Source organism: Eleutherodactylus coqui, chromosome 10 (genome assembly GCF_035609145.1).
Source record: "Eleutherodactylus coqui strain aEleCoq1 chromosome 10, aEleCoq1.hap1, whole genome shotgun sequence".
NCBI lineage: Eukaryota > Metazoa > Chordata > Amphibia > Anura > Eleutherodactylidae > Eleutherodactylus > Eleutherodactylus coqui.
In genome coordinates, this window is record NC_089846.1 from 11408674 (window position 1) to 11436350 (window position 27677).

The following is a 27677-nucleotide window of genomic DNA, read 5'->3' on the forward strand; positions in this document are numbered from 1 at the left end:
CGTTATGTATGTCTGCATTATACCGCGCCGTCAGCCTCCTAGACATCATTCAGGGCTTCACAAACTCATCAATTCATGCCCTTCAAACGAAAAGTCCTGGATTATGTGAAAGCGAGCCGGCTGCCGGGATCTACTGTGGGGGAAGCCGTGTGGTACTGGAGATTGGCGCAATTTTCTTTACTTCATTCACATTTTTGGATCTGCACTATAGGCTCGTTGCACATGCAGGTTTTCATCTGGTGTTTTTCATGTGTTTTTTTTTTTTTACCCGATAACGACCCCCCCTAGAAATATATGGTGCTTGGGACTGGGTAAAAATACAGCCAGGGATTAAAGCTCCTGCAATCGAGCAGAAGGACAATGCAGAAGCATTCTTCTTACTGCTTCCGTCGCCTCTTTTACAGGCTACATAGCACTCATTGAGAATATAGGAGGCGGCACTGCTTCCCCCCCAAAAAATGGAAAAAATACCAGTGAACAAAGATATTAGAAAACAGCCCTACAAAAATAATTGTCAGGCCAGAAAGCCGCCCCATGGGTCCAAAAATTGCTAAAAATTGTCTGCTCCTTTTAGGATGGAAACACTCTGGTCTTTAAGGGGTTAAGCCAAAACCAGAAGTGCATCTGATGGGAAGGAGTAGAAGTCCTTCTGGATTCACTTCAGGCTTTGGCTCAAAAGACAATTAAAAAACTGCATTCATTTCTGACACCAGAATGCACCCTTAGGCCACTCAGCGCCAAGCAAAACACCGCAAGCTGGATCACAGCGTTTTGCCGTGATTTTTACCACCGTTTTAGAACACGTTCCATTGTGTCCGCAGCGCTTTTTAAGGCAGCCTGTCATTGTGATGGGTAATGAGGGGTGTTAAAAGGTGTGAAAATGCACTAAAATAGAGCAGTCGACACTTGAGAATCACAGTGTTAGAAAACGCCGCGTTTGAGCTTAGTTCTGCAAGGCCCCATTGAAATCATTGGTAATGGTAATCGTGGTAAAAAGTGCATGTGTGAGGGTGGCCTCGCATCTCATTAATAAATCATCCAATGAAGGCTACCTCCACCCAAAACCAAAAAAGGGGATTCGTAGATAGATATAATATATTTAGTGTCCTGGCACACTGTCCAACCTGATCTGACATTGGACTTGCAGAAACACAACACTGGGTACTATCTGGTGCCCAGCAAGTATAGTGCTTGGGTCCTATTGTAATTAAAGGGGTTGTCCAGTTGTAAAATACTTATAGCCTATATTTAGGTTTTACTATTGCTAACCTATCCTATGAGAACCCCTGCTGATCAGCTGCTCACTGGGCTACTCTACTCATGCACTGAATCAATTACTGCTGGAAGCAGACAGCTCCATTCCCCCTGCAGTGGCCATGCTTGGTGTTGCAGGCAAAGTTCCCATTAAAATAAATGGGACCTTAGCCTACAATACCAGTTCTGGCCTCTGCAGTAAGAGCGGAGCTGTTTGCTTCCTGCAGAAATCACCTCATCATACAAGCAGGCTGGCCTCAGCTGGCAGCTGATTGGAGAGAGGCCTGAGCAATGCCCCCCCATCCCCAGTCGATCTCCTATTGGTGACCTGACCTGAGAATAGGCCATAAATAGTTTACAATTGGACAACCCCTTGGGACCCATGCACGATGCTCATGGGTGCCCCAACAATGGCTGCCCAGCCTTCATTTTTGCCTCTCTACGCCCGATGTCAGATCAGAGGATATGCCCCTTTAATGCTAATAAAATGTTTGGTTACCATTCCAATTGCAACATCTTGTAACTCGGATGGTTTTGTTCTGCCCGTAGCATTGAATACTGACTGACAACATAGCAGTGCTCATTAAGATGATTAAATGGGAAGATGATCGCTACTATGCGGATGAGCCATCGTTACTACAATTGTTTCCCCCCATACAAACTGCATTCACCAGCAGCACATGCCCCTGTTTACACTGCCAGATGTGATGCCAACAAACAAGCATTTGTATGCCCCTATAAAAGATCCAACCAGCCAGCGGACAAGCGTTCATTGGCTGATCATGGGCGTATGTACAGGATTCCATGACCGGACAAACAAATGTTCGCACTTGGTCATGCATGCGGGAAAGGGCCTTCAGCATGTCAGTCTCTCCCCTCGTCCTCCTCTAGGTGTGGGAAATACTGACACAATTACTAATCCTAACATAATTGACTATGTGAGTTGGCCGAGCCCACGGACAGCGCAGCCCCCCAACCATCCCCATGTATGCAGCTCCGGCTCCCTCTGCATCTCAATGGACATGTTATTTTACGCCTATAAGAGTATTCTTCATTTTAGCCCATGTTCGAGAAATGCTGCTTAAATTGATTTGCGCTTTCCAGCTGATGTATTGATTGTGTGTGGAGTCGTCAGAACTAGACGGCTGGGTTGTAGCCGGAGTTGTTAAAGCTCATCGATTGTAAAGCAGACAGGCCTGAGTTACAGGAGGACAATGACTGTTTCACCAGCCTTGACATGCACTTTATGAAGCTGTTATCTGCATTGTGGATCAGTGGTTAGCACTGGGGTCCTGGGTTCAAATCCCACCAAGGGCAACATCTGCATAGAGTTTGTATGTTCTCCCTGTGTTTGCATGGGTTTCCTCTGGGTATTCCAGTATCCCCTCACACTCCTAAAACATAGTAATAGCTGAACGTAGACTGTTTAATAAGTATGCCCTATATAAATGTGTAAAAAAAACAAAAATCTATGAGTAAACACTTGGTCGGGTGTATGCGGAGAATGAGGTATGAGGTGGCCGCTCATCAGGATATTAGCACCTCTTGGTTGCCTTTAATAGAAGAACAGGATGCTTTTACACTATTGATTGGCTAATGATTGTTCATCCCCATAGAGCTGTCATTGCTAGCAAACATTTTTAGGCTTGCTTACACAAGCCAATCGACTGACGAATGAACCTTTGCTCGTTCGCTGGTTGGTCCTTGGCACTTGTACCTGGCCCGATTACCTGTCAAAAACCGTTTCGGTCCTGTGTAAAAGGCCCTTTATTGGGGAGAAGGACTTTGCTTAGCTCATATTTAGAATTCGTGGCGCCAAAGAAGACCTTTCTTCACGAATCTCATAACACCTTTTCATAGCCGGCGGGAGGATTGTATGTCTGTAAACACCATATGAAGCTACCAGGGTATGAACCAAGACTTGGAGCCTGACGTTTCCTCTCTCTCCTTCTCTCACAGGTCAACCAGCAGACGTTCTGAAAGTTTTAGATTTTCACAATTTACCTGATGGAGTCAAAAAGACAACAGGGTTTTGTTCGAACAGAAAATCAACAAAGGGACCAGATGTGGCCTACAGGGTCTCGAAAAATGCACAGCTCAGCGCGCCCACCAAGCAGTTGTTTCCAGGTAAGACCTACGAATGCCAGTTAATTGTAGGAACCCGGTTTGATGATTACTTGAAGATCTGTACCACCATTGTATTAATTGTTGGCATACTTACAAGACGTTCTATCCTCAGAGAGATCTCATACACAATGGGAACAGCTCTGCAAGTGTTCAGCTTTCGAGCACCGAAGTTCTATTTAGGCGTCCCAAAACTTATTGTAGTGTTCCAACCTGTACCTGTATTGCAGGTATGCTCTGGATTCTAGTTGATGTACATTACACAGAAGTAACATGACTTAAAGGGGTTGTCTTACGCCGAAACGGGTTTTTTTTTTATTCAATTGGCCCCCCGTTCGGCGCGAGACAAACCCAAGGGATGGGTTAAAAAAAAAAAAAAGTTTATTACTTACCCGAATCCCCGCGCTGCGGCAACTTCTTTCTTCCTTTACCAAGATGGCCGCTGGGATCTTCACCCACGATGCACCGCGGGTCCTCTCCCACGGTGCACCGTGGGCTCTGTGCGGTCCATTGCCGATTCCAGCCTCCTGATTAGCTGGAATCGGCACACGTGGTGGGGCGGAGCTACGAGGACCAGCTCTCCGGCACGAACGGCCCCATTCACCAGGGAGAAGACCGGACTGCGCAAGCGCGTCTAAAAACGCCAGAAGACAGCAAATTTAGACGGATCCATGGCGACGGGGACGCTAGCAACGGAGCAGGTAAGTGAATAACTTCTGTATGGCTCATATTTAATGCACGATGTACATTACAAAGTGCATTAATATGGCCATACAGAAGTGTATAACCCCACTTGATTTCACGAGACAACCCCTTTAAGGCCCATTTAGACACAATTATTGCTCAAAATTCGCTCAAAGGACTTATTTTGAGCGATAATCATTGTGTGGATTTACACGGCAAGATGATCGCTCAAAATTCGCTCAAATGGCAGTCTGAGTGACCGTTTTGAGCGGTCACTTTGCATGAGGGCTTATTCAGATGTCCATATATCGGATTTTCACGCACAGCTGATATACGCTGTCCCTCTCTGCAGTGGGAGGAGGCGGGCTGGGAGCAATGCACTGAGCTCCCGCCCCCTCTCCGGCCCTCACCACTGTTTCGGAGGGGCAGAGCTAAGTTCCGCCCCTGTCCTACCCCCTGCCATTGCAAATAGTGGCAAGGGGTGGGGGTGGCGGGAGCTCAGTGCACTGCTCCCGGCCCACCTCCTGCCACTGAGAGAGGGACGTCTAAATAAGCCCTAAGTGTGTGAAGGCTCACGCTGTATGCAAAAGACATGGGGGGCCGCTATCTTCTGCATACAGCTGTTGTCTTCTTGGAGCGCTCAACCGGTATACAGCTGAGCGCTCCGAGCGGGGTATAGAGAACACAGCTGGAGCACTGTCTTCTGCATACTCCTGCTGTGTTCTCAGAGTGGGGTATCAGCGGTATTCCGCTGAGAACTCAGCGTGTGGTCCTGATAAGACCCATCGCTGTCTTTCAACTTGCTGAAAGACAACGATGAGCGAAGCGTTAACGAAAACTGCACGATGGCCGCGTGTTTAGAACCAACGATTCTTGCTCAAAAGATGGCTTAGAGCGAATTTTGAGCGAGAATCGTTGGGTCTAAATGGGCCTTTATGTCAGAAGTCTGCCAATATAATGAAGATATTATAATTGGCCATATATTATATAAGCATTTCTAGTTATACTCGGTCGACCATGAACATTATTACATCAGGACATCATACATATATATATATATATATATATATATATATATATATATATATATATATATATATATATATATATCCATATAGCCATATATATCCTAAAGAAAGCCTTTGACTTATTACCTTACCTCTGAGGATTGCGCTGAACAATGCACATTTATAGCGATGTTGTACCTTTAAGGAAGAGGTTTGCCCTCTCTGCCTGGGGTATTGGGCGACCTCTTCTGCACTGTAGATTGGCTGTAGAAAGTCATTATTCAGCCTCATACCATTTAGTTTTACAATAAAGCACTGACCCCCTATTATTGTAGCTATCAAAAACATAACCTTTCGTCGATTTACATTGAATAAGAGCGTTTTTCCCTCCGTAATGGGGTGAAGCTGCTTTTGTCCATTGTGTCCTCTCATTTAAATAACAAACCAGGTGCCATCCTGATAATGAGGAGCCGAACATCGAATCCAGGAGGTTCCTTCCTCTGCCTTCCAGTCCCCTGAGCCCAACTGTACTCCGCGAAGCGCTGCCAAATGTCCCGTGTTCAGGGTTATTACTAGATTGATGCCTCTAATATCATCTCAGGAGCTCCATTATTAGCACACAATGTAGTGAAATCTACAAGTCCCCATTAGCAGCTTCTTACTTTACAGATACAAAGTATCATCCCGCCTGAACTAGAAACTGAAGAACACTAAAGGAGATGAACATCAGAACAAATCATCTGGTTGTAGCAAGTGCATATATTATAATAGTAAGTACTAAGGAAGGAGAAGAGCAAGAACACAAAAACAAGTCTCTGGAATCATTGGTACGATACCTCGGCCCTAGTCAGAGTCTTAAAGGGAATGTCCGTCAGGGCCATTAAAAAATAATGATTAATTTCTTACATATTTCTACTGGTCAGACTGCCGTTTGTCTAAAAAAAAAAAGCACCAAATCCTCTGACATAGAAACAACTTCTGTCTGTCTGCAGCCACCACTAGGGGGAGCTTACTGCTTTACTATTGGATTCAATGAGGCAGATTTACTATTGGAAATTCAACAGTTTTCTGGTGCAAATTTCTCCAGAAAATTGCCAAACAGTCATTGTACCACATTTACTATGTGTTTTAGACACTTTTGGCCACTTTATACAACTTATTCAACAAAGGGGCGTTTCTTTGTTGAAAAGGGGGAGTGACCTAAAGATGACATTGCGCACCCAAAATTTTGCCAAATTTTAGTATAACCAATATGAGTCCAGGTGCCGTCAGCAATCAGCGAAGCTCCGCCTGCATTTTGTATTGGAGAAACACTGCAGTATAATACCATTTTTTGGCCGATAGTGCTCACATTTTCCAGACAAATGCCGGGCTGCACCTACAAGCGCAAGTGCAGCCCAGCAATTAGCACTATTATATGAGCATTAACGACATGTAATAACACGAATTGCTGGGCAACACCTGTGCTTACGGGTGCAGCCCAACAGTTGTCAGGAAAATACAGGCGCTACTGGTAGCCCATAGCTCTCCATGCAATAGCAACCTTAGGCTGTTATTACACGAGCGCCTTTAACGCTTGTGTAATAGCGCTAATCGCCGGGCTGCACCATCAGCCGCTATCGCTTGTGTAATAATAGCCTTACGAAGCATCAGCGGTTGTGAATCAATTTCACCTGCTTTGGTGCAAATGAAAGTGACAACAGGAGCATCGGAGGGGCTACCTGCAGCTCACTCAGGATGGACAGGTAGTCCTGCTCTCCCAGAATGCCGCATCCATATGTGTCGTCACAAGGTTTGCTATGTCTCTCAGCAAAGTCTCAAGAGCATGGAGACGATACCAGGACACGGCCGTTACACAAGGATAGCTGATAGGGCCGTAGAAGAGCATCAACTCAGCATCAGGACCCTCCAAAATGACCTCCAGCGAGTTACTGGCCAAACTGTCATACACCGACTCCATGAGCGCCTGACATCCTGTAGTGGGCGCTATGCTCACAGCCCAGCACTATGCAACTCCATTGGCATTTACCAAAAGACACCTGAATTGGCAGGTCCGCCATTGGAGCAGATTCACACTGAGCACATGTGATGGCCGTGAAAGACTCCGGAGATGATGGAGATCGAAAGAGCGGAACATTCAGTTTTAACACTAATCCTGGGGTAAAACCAGAGCTTTAGTCGGGGGGCAGGATACAGGGCAATACGCAACTTTAAAAAATTCTCACTATTTAACCATTAACCCTTTTTAATCGAGCTGTTCTTCCCAGTCACATGGTTTAGTTATTGCTTCTTTGCCATCCAAGACTCCGGGATAGCCGAGTAACAATCTATCTGTCAGATATGGATGACTCAAGGATTTATAGTTACTGGTGATTTTTTGGAATTCGATAGGAATTTGCTTTAAATCTGCAATGTAAGGATTTGGGGGGCATCGCTGCAAGTTTTACGTCAACAGAAACAAGTCTCAACCTCTGGAAGAATGAACCACTACGATCCTGATTGATAAGAATGGAAGAGTCCTAGCTGGTCCTTTGTGACGTGGCGGCTCGCACAGAGAAGCGTAAGGTCACCGGGCCAACAGATCTCCAACCGAGATCACTACAGCACAAGAGCCCCGGGGCATGTGGGATGGATGAAGTCGGGTTAACCCCAAGGGAAGCTCTTAGTACATTGCAGCCTACATTGTAAATGACTGGCGTGTCGGAGGGCGGTGCATGTGAGGGCGGTGGAACAGCATTCCTCCCGCTGCAAAACTTGTACAGAATTGTAGTTATTTACTCGCATGGAAAGTAAGGATGTTGCCCACTGCATATAAATCTGTCCTACATCCACTGGCTTTACTATACAAACCTCTAACACGAGAATTATTAGTGGCTAAATCTAAATTGTGTAGAAAATTATTACTGTTTTCCTGTTTACATTTCCAACCTTTTTGGAGCCATCTCAGCACTCTTTTCATATTTTATGCAGGGTATTGGATCCGCACACCTCGCTGCAGAAGGAAACTTTTTTTTAGATTTTTTTCTTCTTTTTTTGCATTTTAGCAGTGTGTTGCTTTTTTCGCTAGGCCTTATACGCTTTGTTATACCACGCTTTTCCACGTCTTCTGCCAGTGATATCCCTTGCGGTTTTGCAGTGCCTGTAATCATGTAGCCTCCTCTGCTCTACACTATTCATTTCTGTGCCGATGGGAAACATATGATTGGTGTCCTCCTGCCTTTACACAAACCCACGTAACACCAGACAAAAATGTGCAGTTTTAAGCAATATTTAACCAAAAAAAACGAAACCCTAAAAAGTACAAAATTAGATGATGGTTAAGGCGTAGCGCAATCCTGAAATATCTGTTATGCATTAAAACTTTGCAGAATGATTAGCGCTTCTGCCCCGCAGCGTCAGGACAATCTGTCTCGCCCGCGCTTGCACTGTGTACAGTATGTTCTCTTCAGGTTTGCATGGAATTCCTCATTCACTTTGTTTTCATTCATTTGAAATAGCAGATTAAATTATCTGTCAAGAATGGCATAAAGGGAGTCTGTCAGCTTGAACTTGCTGTACCAACCGCAGGCATCATGTTCTGGAGCAGAAGCAGCGGAGCCGACTGATATGTAATTGTATGGGGAAAGAGTCAATATAACTTATATTTTATTCATTTATATCTCTGCTTATTCTGAGCTGAACAGTCCAAGGGGCGGAGCCATCAGGGATTGACAGCCTTCCCTGTATATACAGCCATACACAGCTGTCAATGACTGATGGCTCCGCCCACTGGACTCTTCAGCTCAGAATGAGATATAAATGAATAAAATATAAGTTATATTGACTCTTTCCCCATACAATTATATATGAGTCGGCTCCGCTCCCCCTGCTCTACAACATACTGTCTGCAGCCTGGGTAGCATGATCGAGCTGACAGATGTCCTTTTAAAGGGGTTTTCCCACTAAAAACATTTATCCCCTGCAGCAGCAGCGCCGGCCCCATTGAAAACAGTGGGAGAACATCACTTTCTCCTGCTGTGGTTGTGAGAGCCACGCTGGGGATGAAGGGAAACGCCGTAGGGATGCAAGGCTCCATGTGAAAATATCTCTCCTCCAGGGCCGTAATCCTTTTAGAAGGATTACGAGGGCGATATTGGGCCGGGAATCACGGCCGATATCACCCTCACCAGTCTGCCGGAGTCCTTAAGTTGAGGTTAGATGAGAGTCCATGTGAAAGAGAAGAGATAGCCTGACCGCTGTACAGTTTATTGTGTGTCATGTAGACCTAGGCTGCCCCATAGGGCATGCATGACCCTGGAATATGACTGGGGTGGGAATTTAGGATAGTAGAAGAGGAAATATTCATACGCAAGGATGCATGTATGACAGAGACAACCTTAATGGGATCACTGAGGTATGAACCTGTGACGGGCACCCCACCGATAGAAAATGAGTAAAGTCGGAGCAGGAGCCAGACTCTCCTGTCCCTAAAAATGGGGTGACGCAGTGAGAACAGGTAGGTCATGCAGGAACTTAACGTCAGTTTTGATTATGAGGCTCCGTGTCCTTCATACAAATGAAAGACAAGTTCATCGAAACAATGGAACCCATTGTAACAATGCAACTAGATAGCAATATGGAGAGGCGCCAGTCAATGGCCAAGCATCGCTTACTGATTCTGACTTATGTCTTGCATCTTCCCCAACAGATACAACATTCCCAGAAGATTTTTCCATTTTGATAACTGTGAAACCCAAAAAGGGAAGCCAGTCCTTTCTGATGTCCATATACAACGAGCAAGGCATCCAGCAGGTTGGAGTGGAGCTGGGAAGGTCACCTGTGTTCCTGTTCGAAGACCACTTGGGAAAGCCTGGCCCCGAGGACTATCCCCTCTTCAGTGGCATTAACCTGTCTGATGGCAAGTGAGTAAAATACTAAGAGAATAGAAAACCTTTAGGAAATACCTGATACTGTGTAACTATGTCTAATGCAGATTGCACATTTTCTGTAAAGAGTAAACTCTATGTAATGTGGACGTCTTTTGGCTCGATGAGGCCATTTTTGGGGGTCTGGCACAGAAAACCCCGTTCTTCCCAGACATCCACATTCCAGGAGTATATTAGTCTCATTAGCAGTGACGGCAGTTAATATGTTGCTGCACGGAGGACGCAGCATCAGATAGCTGATCATCTGGCTGTGTGACCGGTCCAAGTCCTCCACATTAATTACATCGGGGGACTCGGCTTCTAGGCATCTGTTTTTTGTATTTTGCCACAAGTACAAGAGATATTGCTGAGCTGTCTGCTTTATTTTATGAGATATCTGACCGGGAGAGGGACGAAAGATTTTCAATATCAATCATCATTAAACTGACTGGAATATTGGCAAAATAACAGAGTATATTCTGCAGAGTTCGGTTCTGCTCGATAGTGTTTAGAGCGCCCATTATGGAGCGAGAGCGCATTTATAACCCTGTGAGAGGGATTTACAGAGTTTTTACTACGGCAAATTGGATGTCTCCCCTTCAACTAATTAACCCCTGAAATCTCTACGGGGTGGGGGTTAGTTCATTACTCATTTTACTAAAATCACTGATAAACTCAAAAATAAAACTATTCCCGGTTTAAATATTCAGGCCACCTAATGAATGACTTCATAGTCGGACTAATTGCTAAACAACAGCAGATTACGGCCTGTAAGTGACACCACCTAAAAAGAACATGGATAGCAACACCATCCTACATTTGTAGAAAGTATCTAATGGTTTATATATAGAATTAATCTACATGCTACAATGTGTCTTAATACTTATCATAAACTACATCCTGTATTATACCCCAGAGCTACACTCACTATTCTGCTGGTGGAGTCACTGTGTACATACATTACTTATCCTGTACTGCTCCTGAGTTACATCCTGTATTATACTCCAGAGCTGCACTCACTATTCTGCTGGTGGAGTCACACTGTGCATACATTACTTATCCTGTACTGCTCCTGAGTTACATCCTGTATTATACTCCAGAGCTGCACTCACTATTCTGCTGGTGGAGTCACTGTGTACATACATTACTTATGCTGTACTGATCCTGAGTTACATCCTGTATTATACCCCAGAGCTGCACTCACTATTCTGCTGGTGAAGTCACTGTGTACATACATTACTTATCCTGTACTGATCCTGAGTTACATCCTGTATTATACTCCAGAGCTGCACTCACTATTCTGCTGGTGGAGTCACTGTGTACATACATTACTTATCCTGTACTGATCCTGAGTTACATCCTGTATTATACTCCAGAGCTGCACTCACTATTCTGCTGGTGGAGTCACTGTGTACATACATTACTTATCCTGTACTGCTCCTGAGTTACATCCTGTATTATACTCCAGAGCTGCACTCGCTATTCTGCTGGTGGAGTCACTGTATACATACATTACTTATCCTGTACTGACCCCGAGTTACATCCTGTAGATCTTTTTATTATAAAAGTGAAAAACATAACAATAAACAGAACATAAATATCGCTCACTTGGCATAAACATAAAACAAAAACAAATCATCGCTTATATTAACTGTACTTTGCCTTACTTCAGGACAAAGGAACAAAAGCAAAAGGTCCATCTGGTCCAAATAATACACACAGCACACTACACCAACCTACACTCCAAAACTACACTCACTCATCCTCACCAATACATATACACTACATACTACATATAACAATATACACACATGTTAGAAAACATCCCTAACTCTCAGGATCCAGCCTGAAATCCCAAAAAAAGAAGAAAGAAAACGACTAATAACCAAAGCAATTATATAATAACAATAATGCAAATAACAAAAGTAGTAACAATAAGAACAACCCAATACCTTTTTAATTTTTTTTTTATTTTTTTATATTTTTTGCAAGTTTTTTTTTTTTTTTTTTTTTTTTTTTTAATGCCCACCACCTAAAAAAAATAAAACCTTACATAATCCTAAACTAACCCTATATCCAGACCAAACCACCACACACCCCAAACAACCCCCTACGGTGCAGCCTGGGAGCCACGCCTGCATCCCAAGTCCGTGCTCAATGTCTATGTCCAGGACGAGCCGAGCTGCACCGCATACACACACCCTGCCCGCCGCAGCCTGAGGGCCACGCCCGCACCAACAGTCCGTGCCCAGTGTTCATTGTCCGGGACGTGTCAAGCTACGGCTGAGGCATAAATCCCCCCCCTCCCCCCAATAAACCCCCACCCAACCTATCTATAACCCCTAACCCTATATACAAAACAAAACATAACATAACATATAACATCTCTTATACTACACAACTACAAACCAACACTACATATTAATACCCGAAAGCCTAAGGTTCAGTTACCTGCAGCCGTACATACTTTATCTTTGACCGAAAACAAAAACTCTACTAGTGTCACACTCAGCCCTCCACCAGGACTGGATATGATAAGCTGGGCACCGACCAAATAGAGAAAAACTATCCCTATAGTTAATCTGTCCCTACAATGTCCCTACTCCTTCCCTAAAACTTACTCCAGAGAAACTGTCCCTACCTCTCCCTATTCTGTCCCTACAAAGACCCTATCAATAAGAAGACTGTCCCTAACGAAATACAAACCCTCTCCATAGGAGAGAGGCCTTAGTCGTGCCCAACCTCTCATAATCCAGAGAGCGCACCTTCACCAGGTCACCCAGGATGTTTCTATTCACCTCATCCACGGGGAGGATTTTCTCTTCCGTCGAAACTAGACACCGTGTGTTCCAAATGTGAAACCTAACCACTAGGCTGACTAAGAATAAAGTGCAGCGGTCCCTGCCACCAAGGTCCCCGAATGCCCCATAGACCCATTCCGCATACGAGAGGCGTGCCAACCTGGGCCAACCAATGGAGGCTCCCACCCGTTTGTACACCTCATTTTGTATTAAAGGGACACTGAAGCAGGAAATGCTCCATGCTTTCCAGTACGTTGCTACACTCCTGGCGGGGGCAACCCCTATCCACCAGTGGCCTGCTCTTCAAGTTGCCCCTTACATACAGTCTCCCGTGGAAACAGCGCCAAGTCAAGTCCCAAAACTTCAAGGGGATCCTGTCAGAATTCAATAAACGTAACCCTCCCTCCAGGTCCCGACTTGGGCAGTCCTTGAGCGCCAGGGGCTTCTGGAAATGGGTCAACAGAACCCTCTTATCGAGGAGTTTCCTCGACAGAGTTCTGATCTCCCACATCCCCAGACCCCACCGACGTATCATCTTCAGAACCACGGTAGCGTAAGCCGGAAGATGCCCGTGCGGCGTGCGAAGATCCTTCACTCGCCCTCCTGTCTCCCATTCCTGGAAGAAAGGCCGAAGCCATCCCCAACAGGAGAATACCCACGGAGGAGCCCTCTCTTGCCAGAGGTTGCCTATATTGATCTTAACAAAGGTGTTTACGAGAAACACCACGGGGTTGACCATAGATAACCCCCCTAGTCTCCTCGTGCGATATGTGACATCTCTCCTAATTAGGTTCAACCTGTTCCCCCACAACATTAGGAAGAACAGGTTGTAGACCCGGGTCCAGAGAGGTTCTGGCAAAATGCATACGCTGCCCAGGTAGATGAATGAAGGGAGCAGGTATGTTTTGATCAGGTTAACCCTTTCCCGAAGGGTCAAAGACCAACCCTTCCACTGGGCCACCTTCTGAGTGGCACCATCGAGCCTGACCACCCAATTTTGCATGGGGTAATCTCCCCGGCCAAATTTGATGCCGAGAACTTTAGCCGAGTCCTGGGGCACTGGAAGGGTGTCCGGGAGACCAAATGTAGGATCTCCCCTTCCTAACCAGAGACTTTCGCACTTATCCCAGTTGATGCCGGACCCGGATGCTTCCGAGTAGCGATCCACCTCTGCCATCACGTACTCTGCCTCCCCCCTCGAGGACACAAAGACGGTGACGTCATCAGCGTACGCTGCCACCCTGAGGGCGGCTTCCGGCACCGCCCGATCCATCCCGACCCCCGCCATAGGCCCACCATCAATCATCCTAAGGAAAGGATCAATGGCAAACACGTACAGCAAGGGGCTCAGAGGACAACCCTGACGGACGCCAGACCCAACCTCAAATGGGTGGCCGACCCAACCGTTCACTAGCGGGAAAGTCTCAGCCCCCACGTACAATGTCCTGAGCCAATTGACAAACCCCACTGGCAGGCCATATCTCAGAAGAACAGACCAGAGGTACTCGTGATTAACCCGATCAAACGCTTTGGCCTGATCCAAGGACAGCAGGTACCCCTCCCAGTGACCAGCCCTACCCTGCTCCACTGCCTCCCGGACACCTAGAACAGCACTAAAGGTGCTACGGCCTGGAACAGAGCAATGCTGGGCGCCCGAGAGGAGCCGGGGTGCAAACTTGACCAGCCGATTAAACAGCACTTTTGCCAGAACCTTCCTGTCCGTATTGAGAAGCGCTATGGGACGCCAGTTCTCAATACGGCTCGAGTCTTTACCCTTTGACAGAAGGATCAAAGCCGACCTCCTCATTGACTTTGGGAGAGTGTCCGAGGAAAGACACTCATTGAAAACCTCAGTCAAGAGGGGACTCAAGAGGTCCTTAAAGGTCTTATAGTACTCAGATGTTAAGCCATCCGGTCCTGGCGATTTTTTGAGCGCAAGCCCATCAATCACCAGTTTAACTTCCTCTATGTTGATCTCCTCTGTCAAAACATTAAGGGAGAGGTCATCCCCTGGCTCAGGAACAGCTTCAGCCAGGAAAGCCGACATCACATCTCGATCTAGATCCCTCTTCCTCAAAAGGTGCGAGTAGAAGGATCTGATGACTTCCAGAATCCCTGATCTGGACCTGTTCAGAGATCCCGTACCGTCGATCAGTCCAGTGACAACTTTACGATTCACTGACATCTTGCAGTTTCTGTAAGGGTCAGGTGAGTGGTACTTCCCGAAGTCCCTCTCAAAAACCAAAGATGCGTGCCTATTATACTGGCACCCTTTGAGCAAAGACTTCACTCTGGAGATCTCCTCGCGGCTACCTCCAGTCGAGACGAGATGTTCAAGTTTCCTCCTCAGGCCCTGATAAAGACGATACTTACTCAGGCTCCTGAGGCTAGAGAGCTGGCGGAAGAACCTCGCAGCCCTGATCTTGAACATCTCCCACCACTCTGACTTACTGCTACAAAGATCCAGTAATGGTACCTGGCTCTGCAGAAAATCCTCAAAGGACTGTCTTATCTCTGCTTCCTCCAGGAGTGATGAATTCAGCCTCCATAAGCCTCTACCCATCCGGGGGGTCTCTGCAACATTCAGGGAAAACAAAATCAGACAGTGGTCGGAGAATTCCACCTCAACAACAGAAACTGGTGAAGAGATGGCTTCCTCCTTCAAATAAAACCTATCTATTCTAGACCTGCACTCGCCTCTATAATAGGTGAAACCCGCGTGGCCTGGGGTGTGCCGGATGTGGACATCCACCAGGCGAGCTTCGCTAGCTATGCTATTAAGCGCGACGCTATCATAAGTCAGCTTGCCTAGGGAGCCTCCCCTGTCACGGGTCCTCGTGACTGCGTTAAAGTCACCCCCAAAGATCACCTGCCGACTAGTAAAAAGGTACGGCTTGATCCTCATAAAGAGATCCTTGCGGTCCCGCTTGGTTTGGGGACCATAGATGTTGATTAGCCGAAGCTCTTGTCCCTTCATGAGAACATCCAGGATCAGGCACCTCCCTATTTCTAACTCAATAACCCGTCGGCATTCAACTGCTGCGGTAAAAAGTACCGCCACTCCGCTATATGGCTCGGCCGCAAGAGACCAATAAGATGGACCAGACCTCCATTCCCTCCTTGCCTTGTGCACAGCTGCCAAATTTGGCAGCCTGGTCTCTTGCAAAAACAAAATGTCGGCTTCAACGCGGCCGAGAAAATCAAAGGCCGCAAATCTAGCCATATCAGACTTAATGCTGGCAACATTAATGGATGCCAGCGTCAACGGAGCGGGTGCCGCCATCATTGGTGATTGAGTTAGATGGCTTTCTTCTTCCCACCCCCCTTCTCATCAGGGTCTGAGGATGACCCCTTGCCACGTTTCTTGGACACCGAAAGGTCCATGGCAAGGGGCTCCTCAACCTCGTCCTCCTTGCCACTGGGCTCTGGGCCAGCCCTCCCCCTGGATGTCACCAAACCCCCACAAGAGGAAGGCTCAGCACCCCCTGTAGGCCTCACGCTTGTCCTAGGCACCTCTCCCTCCGAGGACGAGAGAGCTTGGTACCTGTTGGAGAGCCCAAGAAGAGGAGAGTTTGGATTGCCTTCCTGCACCTGGCCCGTTGCAGGGGAAGATTTCCCTTCCCTTTTTTTCATTTTCTTGGAGCCCTGCTTGCGCTTTTTCTTTTGCCACTCATCCTTGCCCTCACCCACACTTTCATAGTGGGAAGAATCTGAATAAGTGGCATCCTCTTCCCTTTGGATCCTCCTGACCTCCTCATCCAGCTCCCTGTCCCCTGGAGCCTCAGCCACATGATTTGCGTCCGGAGCAGGGGCCAGCATTGACCCACCTGCCACCTGGGTTTCTACCAGCTCCCTGCCCCTTCCGCGCTTCTCTTGGCGCCTTAGCTTGGCTGCCCCAGCATGTTTGTTCTTCCTTGGCTCCTGGGCTCCATCGCCTCTGCTGGTCCCCTCCCCTGCAGAAGCAACCTCACGGCTCTCCTCCGCTGGGGCCATGACCGCATTGGCGAAAGAGCGAGGACAGCGACTGAATGGGTGACCGAGGTCACCACACAGGTGACACCTAATCTCTGCACAAGATGCCGCAAGATGACCTACCTCGCCACACAGAGCGCACTTGATGACGTTACAGGCTGCACTCAAATGTGTGGGGTCGCCGCACTTGTGACAGAGCTTCGGCTGCCCCTGGTAGAAGGCCAAGATACGATCCCTGCCAAGGAAGGCCGCGGATGGTATGTGGGCCACCGAATTCCCTGAACGCTTAAGTTTTACCATAAACGTCCAGGCTCCAGACCAGATGCCGTGTTCGTCCCGGTTCTTATTGGGCATATCCACCACCTCTCCGTACCGACTTATCCAAGTCATGATATCATAACAAGAGAGGGACTCGTTACGAGTCAAAACGGTCACTCTCTTGACTCCAGTCTGGCGGGTTACCACTTGTGCAGCGAAACCGCGCCAGCCGGGCTCGTCCTTCATCAGCTCATAATTCCCCCAGAAGAGCTCCAGGCCCTCCGGGCGAGCAAAGCTGATGTCGAACTCAGACGAGCCGTAGGGGTGGATCAGGGCATAGATGTCATTTGCCCTGAAACCCATCTTCAGCAGAAGCTCCACCACCTTACTCCTGGATGGGCACGCGTCATTGCCTCTCCACTGAAGACGAGCCACATTCCTACGGCCAATGTCCTGCCCGGTTGTCGGCAGGGACCAGACAGTCTCCCCCCTTTGTTCTCGGAAGGCACCAAGACCATGTCTCTCCACCCAGAGAGACAAATCCACAACTCTGCCCCCTACATTCATCGAGCTCTCCCCCCTCCTCAAGGCCTCCAGGAGGCGCTGTTGCAAAACGCCGTCCCCAGAGCCCAAAGACAAGGAGGACGCCTCTCCCCTCCCTCCAGCGGCGACACTGGCATAACTTCTACCAGATGTTGTCGCCGCTGGAGGGGCGACTGGATCCTGACCCACGCCCTGACTACCCTCCGAAGCCCCACCCACCCGTACACAAGGTGGCATACTTGCCGGGGAACCGGGGACAGCTGTTCCTGCAGGAACAGGGGCAGCAGGAACAGGGGCAGCAGGGGTACCAACAGCCGCATCCATTACCTCACTCACTTCTCCATTCGCTGCTGGACCAGGACCCATGTAATCTTTACCATTAACTTTCCCTTTATGCCCTGAGGGCAAGTCCATGGCACTTCCGGTGGGTGGCTGAAGATGCACTTCAACATTTCTCTGGACATTGGTGGCTGTAGCTCCGCCCACCTTAGCCACTCTAGGAGTTGTAGTTCCTCCAACTGTCCTTGCAGGATCTTTACCATGTGTGGGAGGATCGGCAGACCCAGCCACCACCCCCTGCGCCCCCTCCGCACCGGAAAGGCGCTTTAGGGACACAGGGGGGACAGCTAAGCCACCACCGGTGGGACCTGGTGCCGGATCACGCCCCCCTCCCACTGGGACGTGACCAACAGCGCCAGCACCTCTGGACTGGCCGCGACTCTTCGCTTTCCCAATGCTCTTCTCCACCTCCTTTACTCCTCCATTCCCACTACTAGCACAAGCGGGCTTGGAGTTTTGGGCCGCATTAACCCTCTCTTCCCCAGTCCCCTGCACCGGACCCACCACAGAGCCCGGGACTAGGAGCTCAGGGTTACCACCCTGGTTTGACTTTGCAGCCAAACCAGAGTGCTTGGTGACATAAACAAACTTTTCTTCAATATACGTTTTTTCCTTTTTCCTCCTCTTTTTGCTTGAGGTCTCCGGGGGTAAATCATTCCCGAAATAGCAAGACTGCAGCCTCTCTGGGGACTCCTGCAGCTGTATCTGCCGCATTATCAGCGCCCCCTCTCCACTACTGCTGCAGCTATCATCAGTGTCCTCTGAATCAGACTCGCCTGATGTGGAGGGCAGGCTGACCTGTTCAGCTGGGATGCTGGGCCCTGTAGTCCCACCTGGCAGTGCTGATTGCTGCTCTCCAGAGCACCCAGCTCGACCATCCTGAGCAGCATCGGATTCCACCGAGCTGCTGCTGCTGGAGTGCCTGGCAGAGCGCTCTTTAATAGCACCGCTGCTCACAGACGCCATTTTGATAAACCTTTCGTCATTTAACAGTTTTTCTTTGAAAGGCCCACTTCTTTCCAGGATCCTTTCCCTCTCCTCCGCATAAAACTCAATGGCCTCCTCACAAGCTTCAATCTGCCGTGATATGGCCAGTTTCCTGGTACGGGATTTTGCCCGCTTCGCATCATGTCGGGCAGCGTGCAGCTCCTGCGTATATTTATTCAGCTGCCTCCCGACATGTCCATAGTCCTTCATATATTTGGCGATACGGGTTGCCACATCCGTTACAGACTCGCCCTCCCTGCGATCAGCCCAACTTGCCTGCAAACGTTGTTTTGACGCATGGTCCTCCACTCTCTTCCTCTGGCTGCGGGTCCTCTTGGGCTCCTCCAGGGGAGTCAGGGTGACATTGCTGCCACTCCGACCAGGTGTTCTCCCCTCCTGGGGTGCAGTCCTCCCTCCCCCTGACCGAAGCCAGAGGGAGGAGGTCCGGGACTCCATGGCTGGAGCAAGCCCAGCACCTGTAGACTTTTCTGGGTAAGATTCCTCTCAGTGGTGACCACACCCTGGATCCTGCAGAGCTCTCACACACCCAACCTTCTTCAGAGATGCACTCACTATTCTGCTGGTGGAGTCACTGTGTACATACATTACTTATCCTGTACTGCTCCTGAGTTACATCTTGTATTATACTCCAGAGCTGCACTCACTATTCTACTGGTGGAGTCACTGTGTACATACATTACTTATCCTGTACTGCTCCTGAGTTACATCCTGTATTATACTCCAGAGCTGCACTCACTATTCTGCTGGTGGAGTCACTGTGTACATACGCTACTTATCCTGTACTGATCCTTGAAGTCAATAAAAGCCGTCCGATCCGCAGCCTATCTGGAATGACAATTCCGGAAAGGTTGCAGATTCTACGTCTTCGCCAAGCGATGGCGCGGTGAAAATCTGCACTGTGGGTACACGGTACTGAAGAAAGAAGACACAGACAGGTACGCAGGGTCGCTGGCCGCGGGCGGAATCCGTGCGTGTCCGTGTGCATTTGGCCTGCATGTGAGATGGTCAGAATCGAGATCACATGACCGACTGAGGGAGAAGAGGCGTTGGATATAGACGGTAATAACTAACCAGGGTAACACTGCGTCACTTATAGGTATACGGGGGGTATATCTACATCATGTATGAAAAAGAATCCCCAGAGCGACCCTTTAAGTGTCAACATTAAAACAGATTCTGATGGTAGATCCTTATGATTGACATGTTTGATTGACCTTGCGCCTTTTTCCCATAATGCAGGTGGCATCGGATAGCAATCAGCGTCCACAAGAAAGAGGTGACGCTGATCCTGGATTGTAAGAAGAAGATGCAGAGGCCTCTGGACCGCAGCCAACACTCCATTATTGATATCAACGGCATCGTGGTGTTCGGGACCAGAATCTTAGATGAAGAAGTCTTCGAGGTGAGCCGTTCTTGCATCTCTTGTTTCATTCGCTCAGATGTAATGGGTTTTCCAGTTTGACGACGCTGTGCCTTAAACAAGCTGATTTTGGCTGAATGACTTGAACATATCCGACTGCAGGGAAAATGTAAATTCCATACTTGTGTTGGAAAAATGAAGCAGGTCTTCCAAGGAGTTGGAGATGGTTTAGAATATACAGTCTTCAGCCAGGAAACCAGTGTACCGCTGTGTGCAAGGCTTTCCGTCTCAGGTTCAGTTTATTAGAAAAGTGTCAAAAACAGATATTTCAGTACATGGTTATTAGTTATATGGTTTAGAATACATTGTCCGTGCCACACCTCTGTATGACAGCATAGCGAGTATGCAGATAAGGGAGATGGAACAATACCTCTGCAGCGCCACCTATTGGATGGCAGCATTCCTGCAAATCAATGCTTGACAGGTCTGTAGAGCAATCATTGGGGATTGAAAACCAAGTCAGGATCCATTTGACGAAACAGCTGTCTGTGTATGGATTCTGGCTTGGTCTACAGACCTGTATAAACGGTCAAGCATTGATTTGCATGAATGCTGCCATCCAGTAGGTGGCGCTGTAGAGGTATTGTGCCATCTCCCTTATTTGCATATTTCCCAGAGGAGCATGGATGGCCTCACTCACACCTTGGTGCTCTCCCTAAGGAGAGATGTTACCCCTCTCAGATGTCTCCGGTGGGCTGGCCGGACTGTCTCCAGTCGGCTGCGTTTCTCCTGTAACACCGACAATATTGCTATTCAGTGATGAAACTCTCATGCATGAGCTGCAAGCTCTGGGACGGCACGAGCGCAGATGTGTCTACTAAACCTGCCCGCAATAGGGGTAGATGAAATGCGCTAAAGTTAGATTTCCACCTAGATGGCATGGATAAGATCTCAGGTAACAGCAGCAAAGAGGGGCAGCATAAGAGGAGCCATGTGGCGCACTAGAGACGGTCCGGCCAGCCCACCACCAGGCATTTACACGGGAAACGTTAAAACGTTTTTAAAGATGTGCTTTTACCAAGAAGGCCAACAGTATCATTGTGAGTGTTCATTACTTGGTTGGTTCGCTGGTGTAGGTGGTTTCATATTCACAAATTAGTGACCGGTTCCCATTAAATTAAACCTGAACATACAAATGTGCCGAAGATTTAGAAATTGGTCCTGTATAGGTAGATGTATTGTACTTAGATGCTTCTAAAGTGATGCAGACTGGACACACGACGACAGAACTGGACTTCACCTCGTAGTCATCTTTTCCAGCTACTAATGGTTTCCCAGTTTTTATACAGTCTCAGTAGGCCAAAATATGTAACGATCAAACAGTCCAATGAGCAATAAGATGAAGAAGTATCTACACTAGTAAGTAGTGCAAAAATAGGAACTCTCCAGTAGATGATAGGAATAGGGTGATGGCGATGGCAAAAATGGATGATGGTAATGGTAGTCAGATAATGGAGCTGATGGGGGATGGTAAACAGATGAACGAGCAATAACTGACCCCAATTCTAACTTTCCCTAAGTCTTCCCCCATCCAGTGTTTCCCAACTCCAGTCCTTAAGGGGGCCCAGCAGGTCATGTTTTCTGGATTTCCTCAATATTACTTAGGTATTGTAATTATTGTGAGTGTTTCAGACATTGCCACTGGTGTTCTTAATATAGGATATCCTGAAAACATGACCTGTTGGGGCCCTTGAGGACTGGAGTTGTGCACTCTGTCCTAATCCATCCCTGATGCTGACCCTAACAACGCACACCACTATCCCAGAGTATGGAATCCATTGGATGGCTGTATTTTGGGGCCGTGTACTGTCCATGAATTCAGCACATGGCCCCATGATAGCCTACAAAGCTATTCAAATGCACAATTTTTCACACGGACCATGCAAAAAATTGTTGCATATCCCATTCTCATCTGTTTTCAGGGATGTCAATAAGTCAGCAGTGTGCAGCGTCCGTAAAGATCTGGCAGCACACTAACAGATGTACCACTTCTGACCAATGCGAGTTGTGCCTGACAGCATGGACTGGGCTAGAAATAACCACAGGAACAAAGCTACACTGGCAAGAAACAGAGACAAAGGATAAGATAGTAGAAGCAGACAAGGAATACTGGATATAAATGCACATAGCTTACGCTATAACCAGTAACCTACTGCAGAACTCTGGAATATTAAACACAGGCCAACCAATTGGGAACTCCTCAGTGCTGAAGAAGTGAGGTCAGCTGACCCATTGTAGTAGATCAGTTGTGGGACATTTATGTAGCAACTGACCCAATAGTGAACTAGAAGAGGTGACGAAACAGCAGGAGAATTCCTGCTAATTGGCAGTTTGATACCAGATGACGCCATCTATTATCTGAAATCATTGTATGCCGTCTGACATTTCACGCGGTCTTGTATGTTACAGGCCATATCTCCACCAATCAGAGCCTTCTGACTCCTTTCTAAAATCCTTACAGAAATGATTGGTTGACGTTGCTCACATAGCACCAACATATACCACAGCGCTGTAGAAAGAATGTCATCACTCAGTAGGGCTCACACTCTAATTTAATTTCCCTATCCCAAACACATATACCCTAGGGCCAATTAACCTAGCTAAATAACAACGCATGCTGCTCTGGAGTACAATAGAAGCTGGAATTTCGAATTAGTACATATAAATCTCTGGCATGTTCTGGGCATATGCCACAACGTAGATGCCCGAAGCCCGCAGGGTATGTCGCGGTAGGCATACATTGCCCATTGACTCTCATTGTAGTGTATACCCCTGTATAGGAAAGTGCAGATAGCCTATAATATACAGTAAAGGGCATGCCAACGCTAAAGCACTTGGCTTTGGGTGTATGAGGGTATGTTCAGTGTATTCCTGGTCCATATGCTGAATGTCTTCACATACTGAGAGCCTAAGTAGTGCAATGAAGAAGCTTAAATACTGCAATGAATTCACAAAGTTACTTAGCTTTTTATGCAGATTTTATATCTATATAAACTGAAATCGTGTTGTTTAAAGGTGAACAGACGCTTTTAACAGAGAAATAAAATTGCGCGAAACCATCCCCACTCTATATGGTTGATGAGTAACATCTGCTCATTCTCACTGCACTGGCAGCCTTCCGTTCCTTAATAGATCAGCTTTGAACATCATTGTTTTTTTTCCTCTGACCTACATGCAGCCGAAGTCTGCTGTGTGAACTGGAGTCTGTCCCGGACATTAACAATAGACGCCTGTTGCTCCTACGTTTCGCCGTAATACATTTGGCCTAATAGTCGCTCGCAGGTCGTCTTTATTTATAAACCAGGGGGGGTGCGGAACCTCCAAGTAACATTGTGAGGGATTCAGGTAATGCTACAACTGTGTAACATGGCACCGGAGGATGGAAAAAGCCTGCGCCTGCCAGCGCCTCTTGGAGCCCAGCAAGGCGCAGGACTACTGGCTTTCATCAAAAGGAAAAAAAAAATTGACACAGCCAAAAATTTTGTTGACATTAGACACAACATCCACCTTACAGAACGAGCCTACAAGCGCTAATTTCCTTCCATATATAAACCACATTTAACCCTTTATTCCACTTTTTTTGCAAGATGTTGCAAATATTCTCAGTAATATATGCATTCCATACGCCTCCCGCGTTTTCCTCTTTTTTTTTGCTTTCTCTGTTTCATACATGGCATCAGTTTAGATTAATACAAATTTTATGAGTTTTCAGACCCTAAGGGCTTATTCACATGAGCGTATATCGGCTCCTGTTTTCACGGCCGTCCGATATACGCTACCATCTGATGCATCGGATTCCAATGCATCAGATCACACTGGCGTATTCACGTGGTGTAAAAAGTGCCCGGCCAGCCAATATAGCGCCAGGCGGGAAAGATAGTCCTGGAACTATCTTTCCTGGCCGGAATATGGCTGCTGCCATAGACTCCTATGGGAGCCAATGACAGCAGCCGGAGAGGGGAGGTAGGAGGGAGTTTAGCACTGTGATTGCTAAACTCCCTCCCCCTCCTCTCCACCCCTTACCAGCTGTTTTCAATCGGAGAGGGAGGGGCTAAGCTCCATGCTGTCCTGCCCCCTCCCATTGCTGGCTGCTGACAAGGGGTCAAGAGCACACTAGCTCCCACCCCGTCCCGCCTCCTTTCCTTGGAGAGAGCCGGCGAGGGGGAGGGAAGGGGCAGAACAGCTAAGCAAAGCTTAACTGTCTCCCCCCACCCAACGGCATTGCGGGCTCAACATATATGCGCCGAGCCCGTGCCGTCTGAACGGGGGCATGTAAAAATGCCAACTGCCGTGTGAAAGGGCCCTAAACCGGGTTCTACCGCAATTGCAAGTTATTCCCTATCCACAGGATAGGTTGCTGGTCGTTGGGGTCTCACTGCTGGGTTCCCCACTGATCTTGAGAACGGGGATCCTGTGTCTCCTTCCTGTCCTCCTTCAGTGCAGGGTTACCGCACCAGCCCGAGCGGCACGCGGACGACCAGCAGACAGACGCGCGGGACGTGCCACCGGCTGCTGCGACCAACCACTAGAGTGGGGAAACCCCTGACAGAATTGCCAGACCGGGCCCCCACAGCAACCGGACCCTGGCGCCCCCAGTGCTAACCCCATATCTAACATTTTCTAATGAATTAGATTGCATGATGTGGCCGAAGTGCGGAACTCTCTGTTTCCTAATTTTGCCTTACAATGAAAACTTTGGTTTGATGCGGTCCAGGACTGTTGTGTTCGTGATCTTGATGGCCCAAGGAATCCATAGAGCTTCCTCCAGCACCACAGTTTGAAGGCAACCATTTTCTTCGGTCCTTTTTTCTTTACTGCCCAACTTTCACAGCCGTAAGTTGTGATTGGAAGGTGATTACGTTGACTATCTGCCATTTCACTGCGCAGTCTTTATTTTTCCAGATCTTTTATTAATTCTTGACATTTCCCTTCGACTTAGCGCGAGTCGTCATTTTATTAGGGGTCCTGATTCTCCATTGTGGTTGACTTTTAATTTGAAGAAGATGAAATCTTGAACTGTTTAGATTTTTTTCATTGTTTATTTAGATTTTTTTCCCGTACCGTTATCGGCTGTTGTCATGATCTTAGTTTTCTTGATATTTAAAGGGGTTGTCCCGCGGCAGCAAGTGGGGTTGTACACTTCTGTATGGCCATATTAATGCACTTTGTAATATACATCGTGCATTAAATATGAGCCATACAGAAGTTATACACTTACCCCCTCCGATGCTGGCGTCCCCGTCTCCATGGCGACGACTGAAGCCTTCTTCTCTGGTCGCCGCAACAGTCGCTCTTGTGCAGAGAAAAACCATCTCCTGGAGGCTCCGGGCTCACGAGCTGCGTCCTGGCTCCTCCCCCTTCTCAGTGTCATCACGTAGCTCCACCCCATCACATGGTGCCGATCAGCCAATGGGGTGGCTGTAATCGGCAGTGGAACGCAGACAGCAGAAGAACATCCACAGTGCACCATGGGAGAAGACCCGCGGTGCACTGTGGGAGAAGACCAGCGCCAGCCATCTTGGACAGAAGATTTTTTAAAATAGCTGAACGGGGATTCAGGTAAGGGAATTTTTTTTTTTACTAACACAGAGAGCAGAAACAACCCGAAGCTATTTTTCAACTACATAAACAGCAAAAGGATTTGCAGGGAGAGCGCTGGCCCTTTAAAAAACAATGCAGGAGAAATCATTGATGATGACGAAGGGAAAGCAAATCTACTAAACAGCTTCTTCTCAAGTGTGTTCACCAAAGAAAAGGAAATGCCACACGAGATGCAGGGGAATAAAACGAACCCCTTACAAAATATCTCATACCTAACGCAGGAGGAGGTGCGGAAGCGTCTAAAGAAAACTAAAATTGATAAATCACCGGGCCCAGATGGATTACCCCCAAGGATACTAAAGGAACTAAGTGACGAGATAGCTAGGCCGCTATACCTAATATTTCTAGACACTATCAAGACCGGAGTGGTACCATTGGACTGGCGCATTGCCAACGTGGTTCCAATTTACAAAAAAGGGAGCAAAAGTGAGCCTGGTAACTACAGGCCAGTAAGTCTCACTTCAGTAACGGGAAAAATTTTCGAGGGGATTCTGAGAGACGCCATCGATGAGTACCTCAAGGAGATTAAGGGAATAACTCCTCACCAGCATGGATTCATGAAGGGTCGCTCATGTCAGACAAATCTGATCAGTTTCTACGATGAAGTAAGCTCTAAGCTGGACCAGGGAGAATCTATTGATCTTGTATATCTGGACTTCTCTAAAGCCTTTGACACCGTGCCACATAATAGGCTAATATACAAAATGAGGCAGCTCGGACTGGGCGAAAACGTGTGTAAGTGGGTAAAAAATTGGCTCAACGATAGAAAGCAGAGGGTGGTAATAAATGGTTGGTACTCTGATTGGACCACAGTCGCTAGTGGGGGGCCACAGGGTTCAGTACTAGGCCCCACTCTGTTCAACATATTTATTAATGACCTGATAGAGGGGCTGCACAGCAAAATATCAATATTTGCAGATGACACAAAATTATACAATATAATTAATGCAACGGAGGACAATGTGCGGCTACAAACGGACCTGGATAAGCTGGGGGCTTGGGCAGAAAAATGGCAAATGAAGTTCAATGTTGAAAAATGTAAGACTATGCACATGGGCAGGAGGAACGGATGTCACAAATATTCACTTAATGGGGTACCGCTGGGGAAAAGTGATATGGAAAAGGATCTAGGGGTATTAGTGGATAATAGACTAAACTGGAGTAACCAATGCCAGTCAGCTGCTGCAAAGGCAAATAAAGTCTTGGGGTGCATTAAAAGAGGTATAGGGGCGAAGGACGAGAACATTATCCTTCCATTATATAAGGCACTTGTCAGGCCTCACATGGAATACTGCGTACAATTCTGGACACCGGTGCTCAGGAAAGATGTCACAGTGCTTGAAGGGGTTCAAAGAAGGGCAACTAAACTAATACATGGAATGACGGGACTGGAATACCCAGAGAGGCTATCCAAATTGGGACTATTTACTCTAGAAAAAAGGTTAAGAGGCGACCAAATAACCATGTATAAGTACATGAGGGGACAACACATGGATCTCTCCCGCGATCTGTTTACACCCAGGACCATGACGGTAACAAGAGGACATCCGCTACGATTAGAGGAACGTAGGTTTCATCACCAACATAGAAAGGGGTTCTTTACTGTAAGAGCAGTTAGACTGTGGAACTCTCTACCGGAGGAAGTGGTGATGGCAAAATCGATAGAGGAGTTTAAAAGGGGACTTGATGTCTTTCTGGAGAAGAAGTATATTACAGGATATAAATATTTAGGTTAAGGGTCAATCCTGGTATACAGGCAGGT

The 27677-nt window shown here is 47.4% G+C and overlaps 1 protein-coding gene across 2 annotated transcripts in view; it reads left to right on the top strand.

Annotated features, from left to right (window-relative positions):
- Nucleotides 1-27677, top strand: part of COL5A1 (collagen type V alpha 1 chain) — a 216771-nt gene that overhangs the window by 47337 nt on the left and 141757 nt on the right. For both annotated transcript variants that reach the window (XM_066580234.1, XM_066580233.1), the window contains exons 2-4: nt 3214-3381; nt 9757-9970; nt 20134-20296. In XM_066580234.1, the coding sequence (XP_066436331.1) occupies nt 3214-3381; nt 9757-9970; nt 20134-20296 (545 nt within the window). The remainder of the gene's footprint in view (nt 1-3213; nt 3382-9756; nt 9971-20133; nt 20297-27677) is intronic.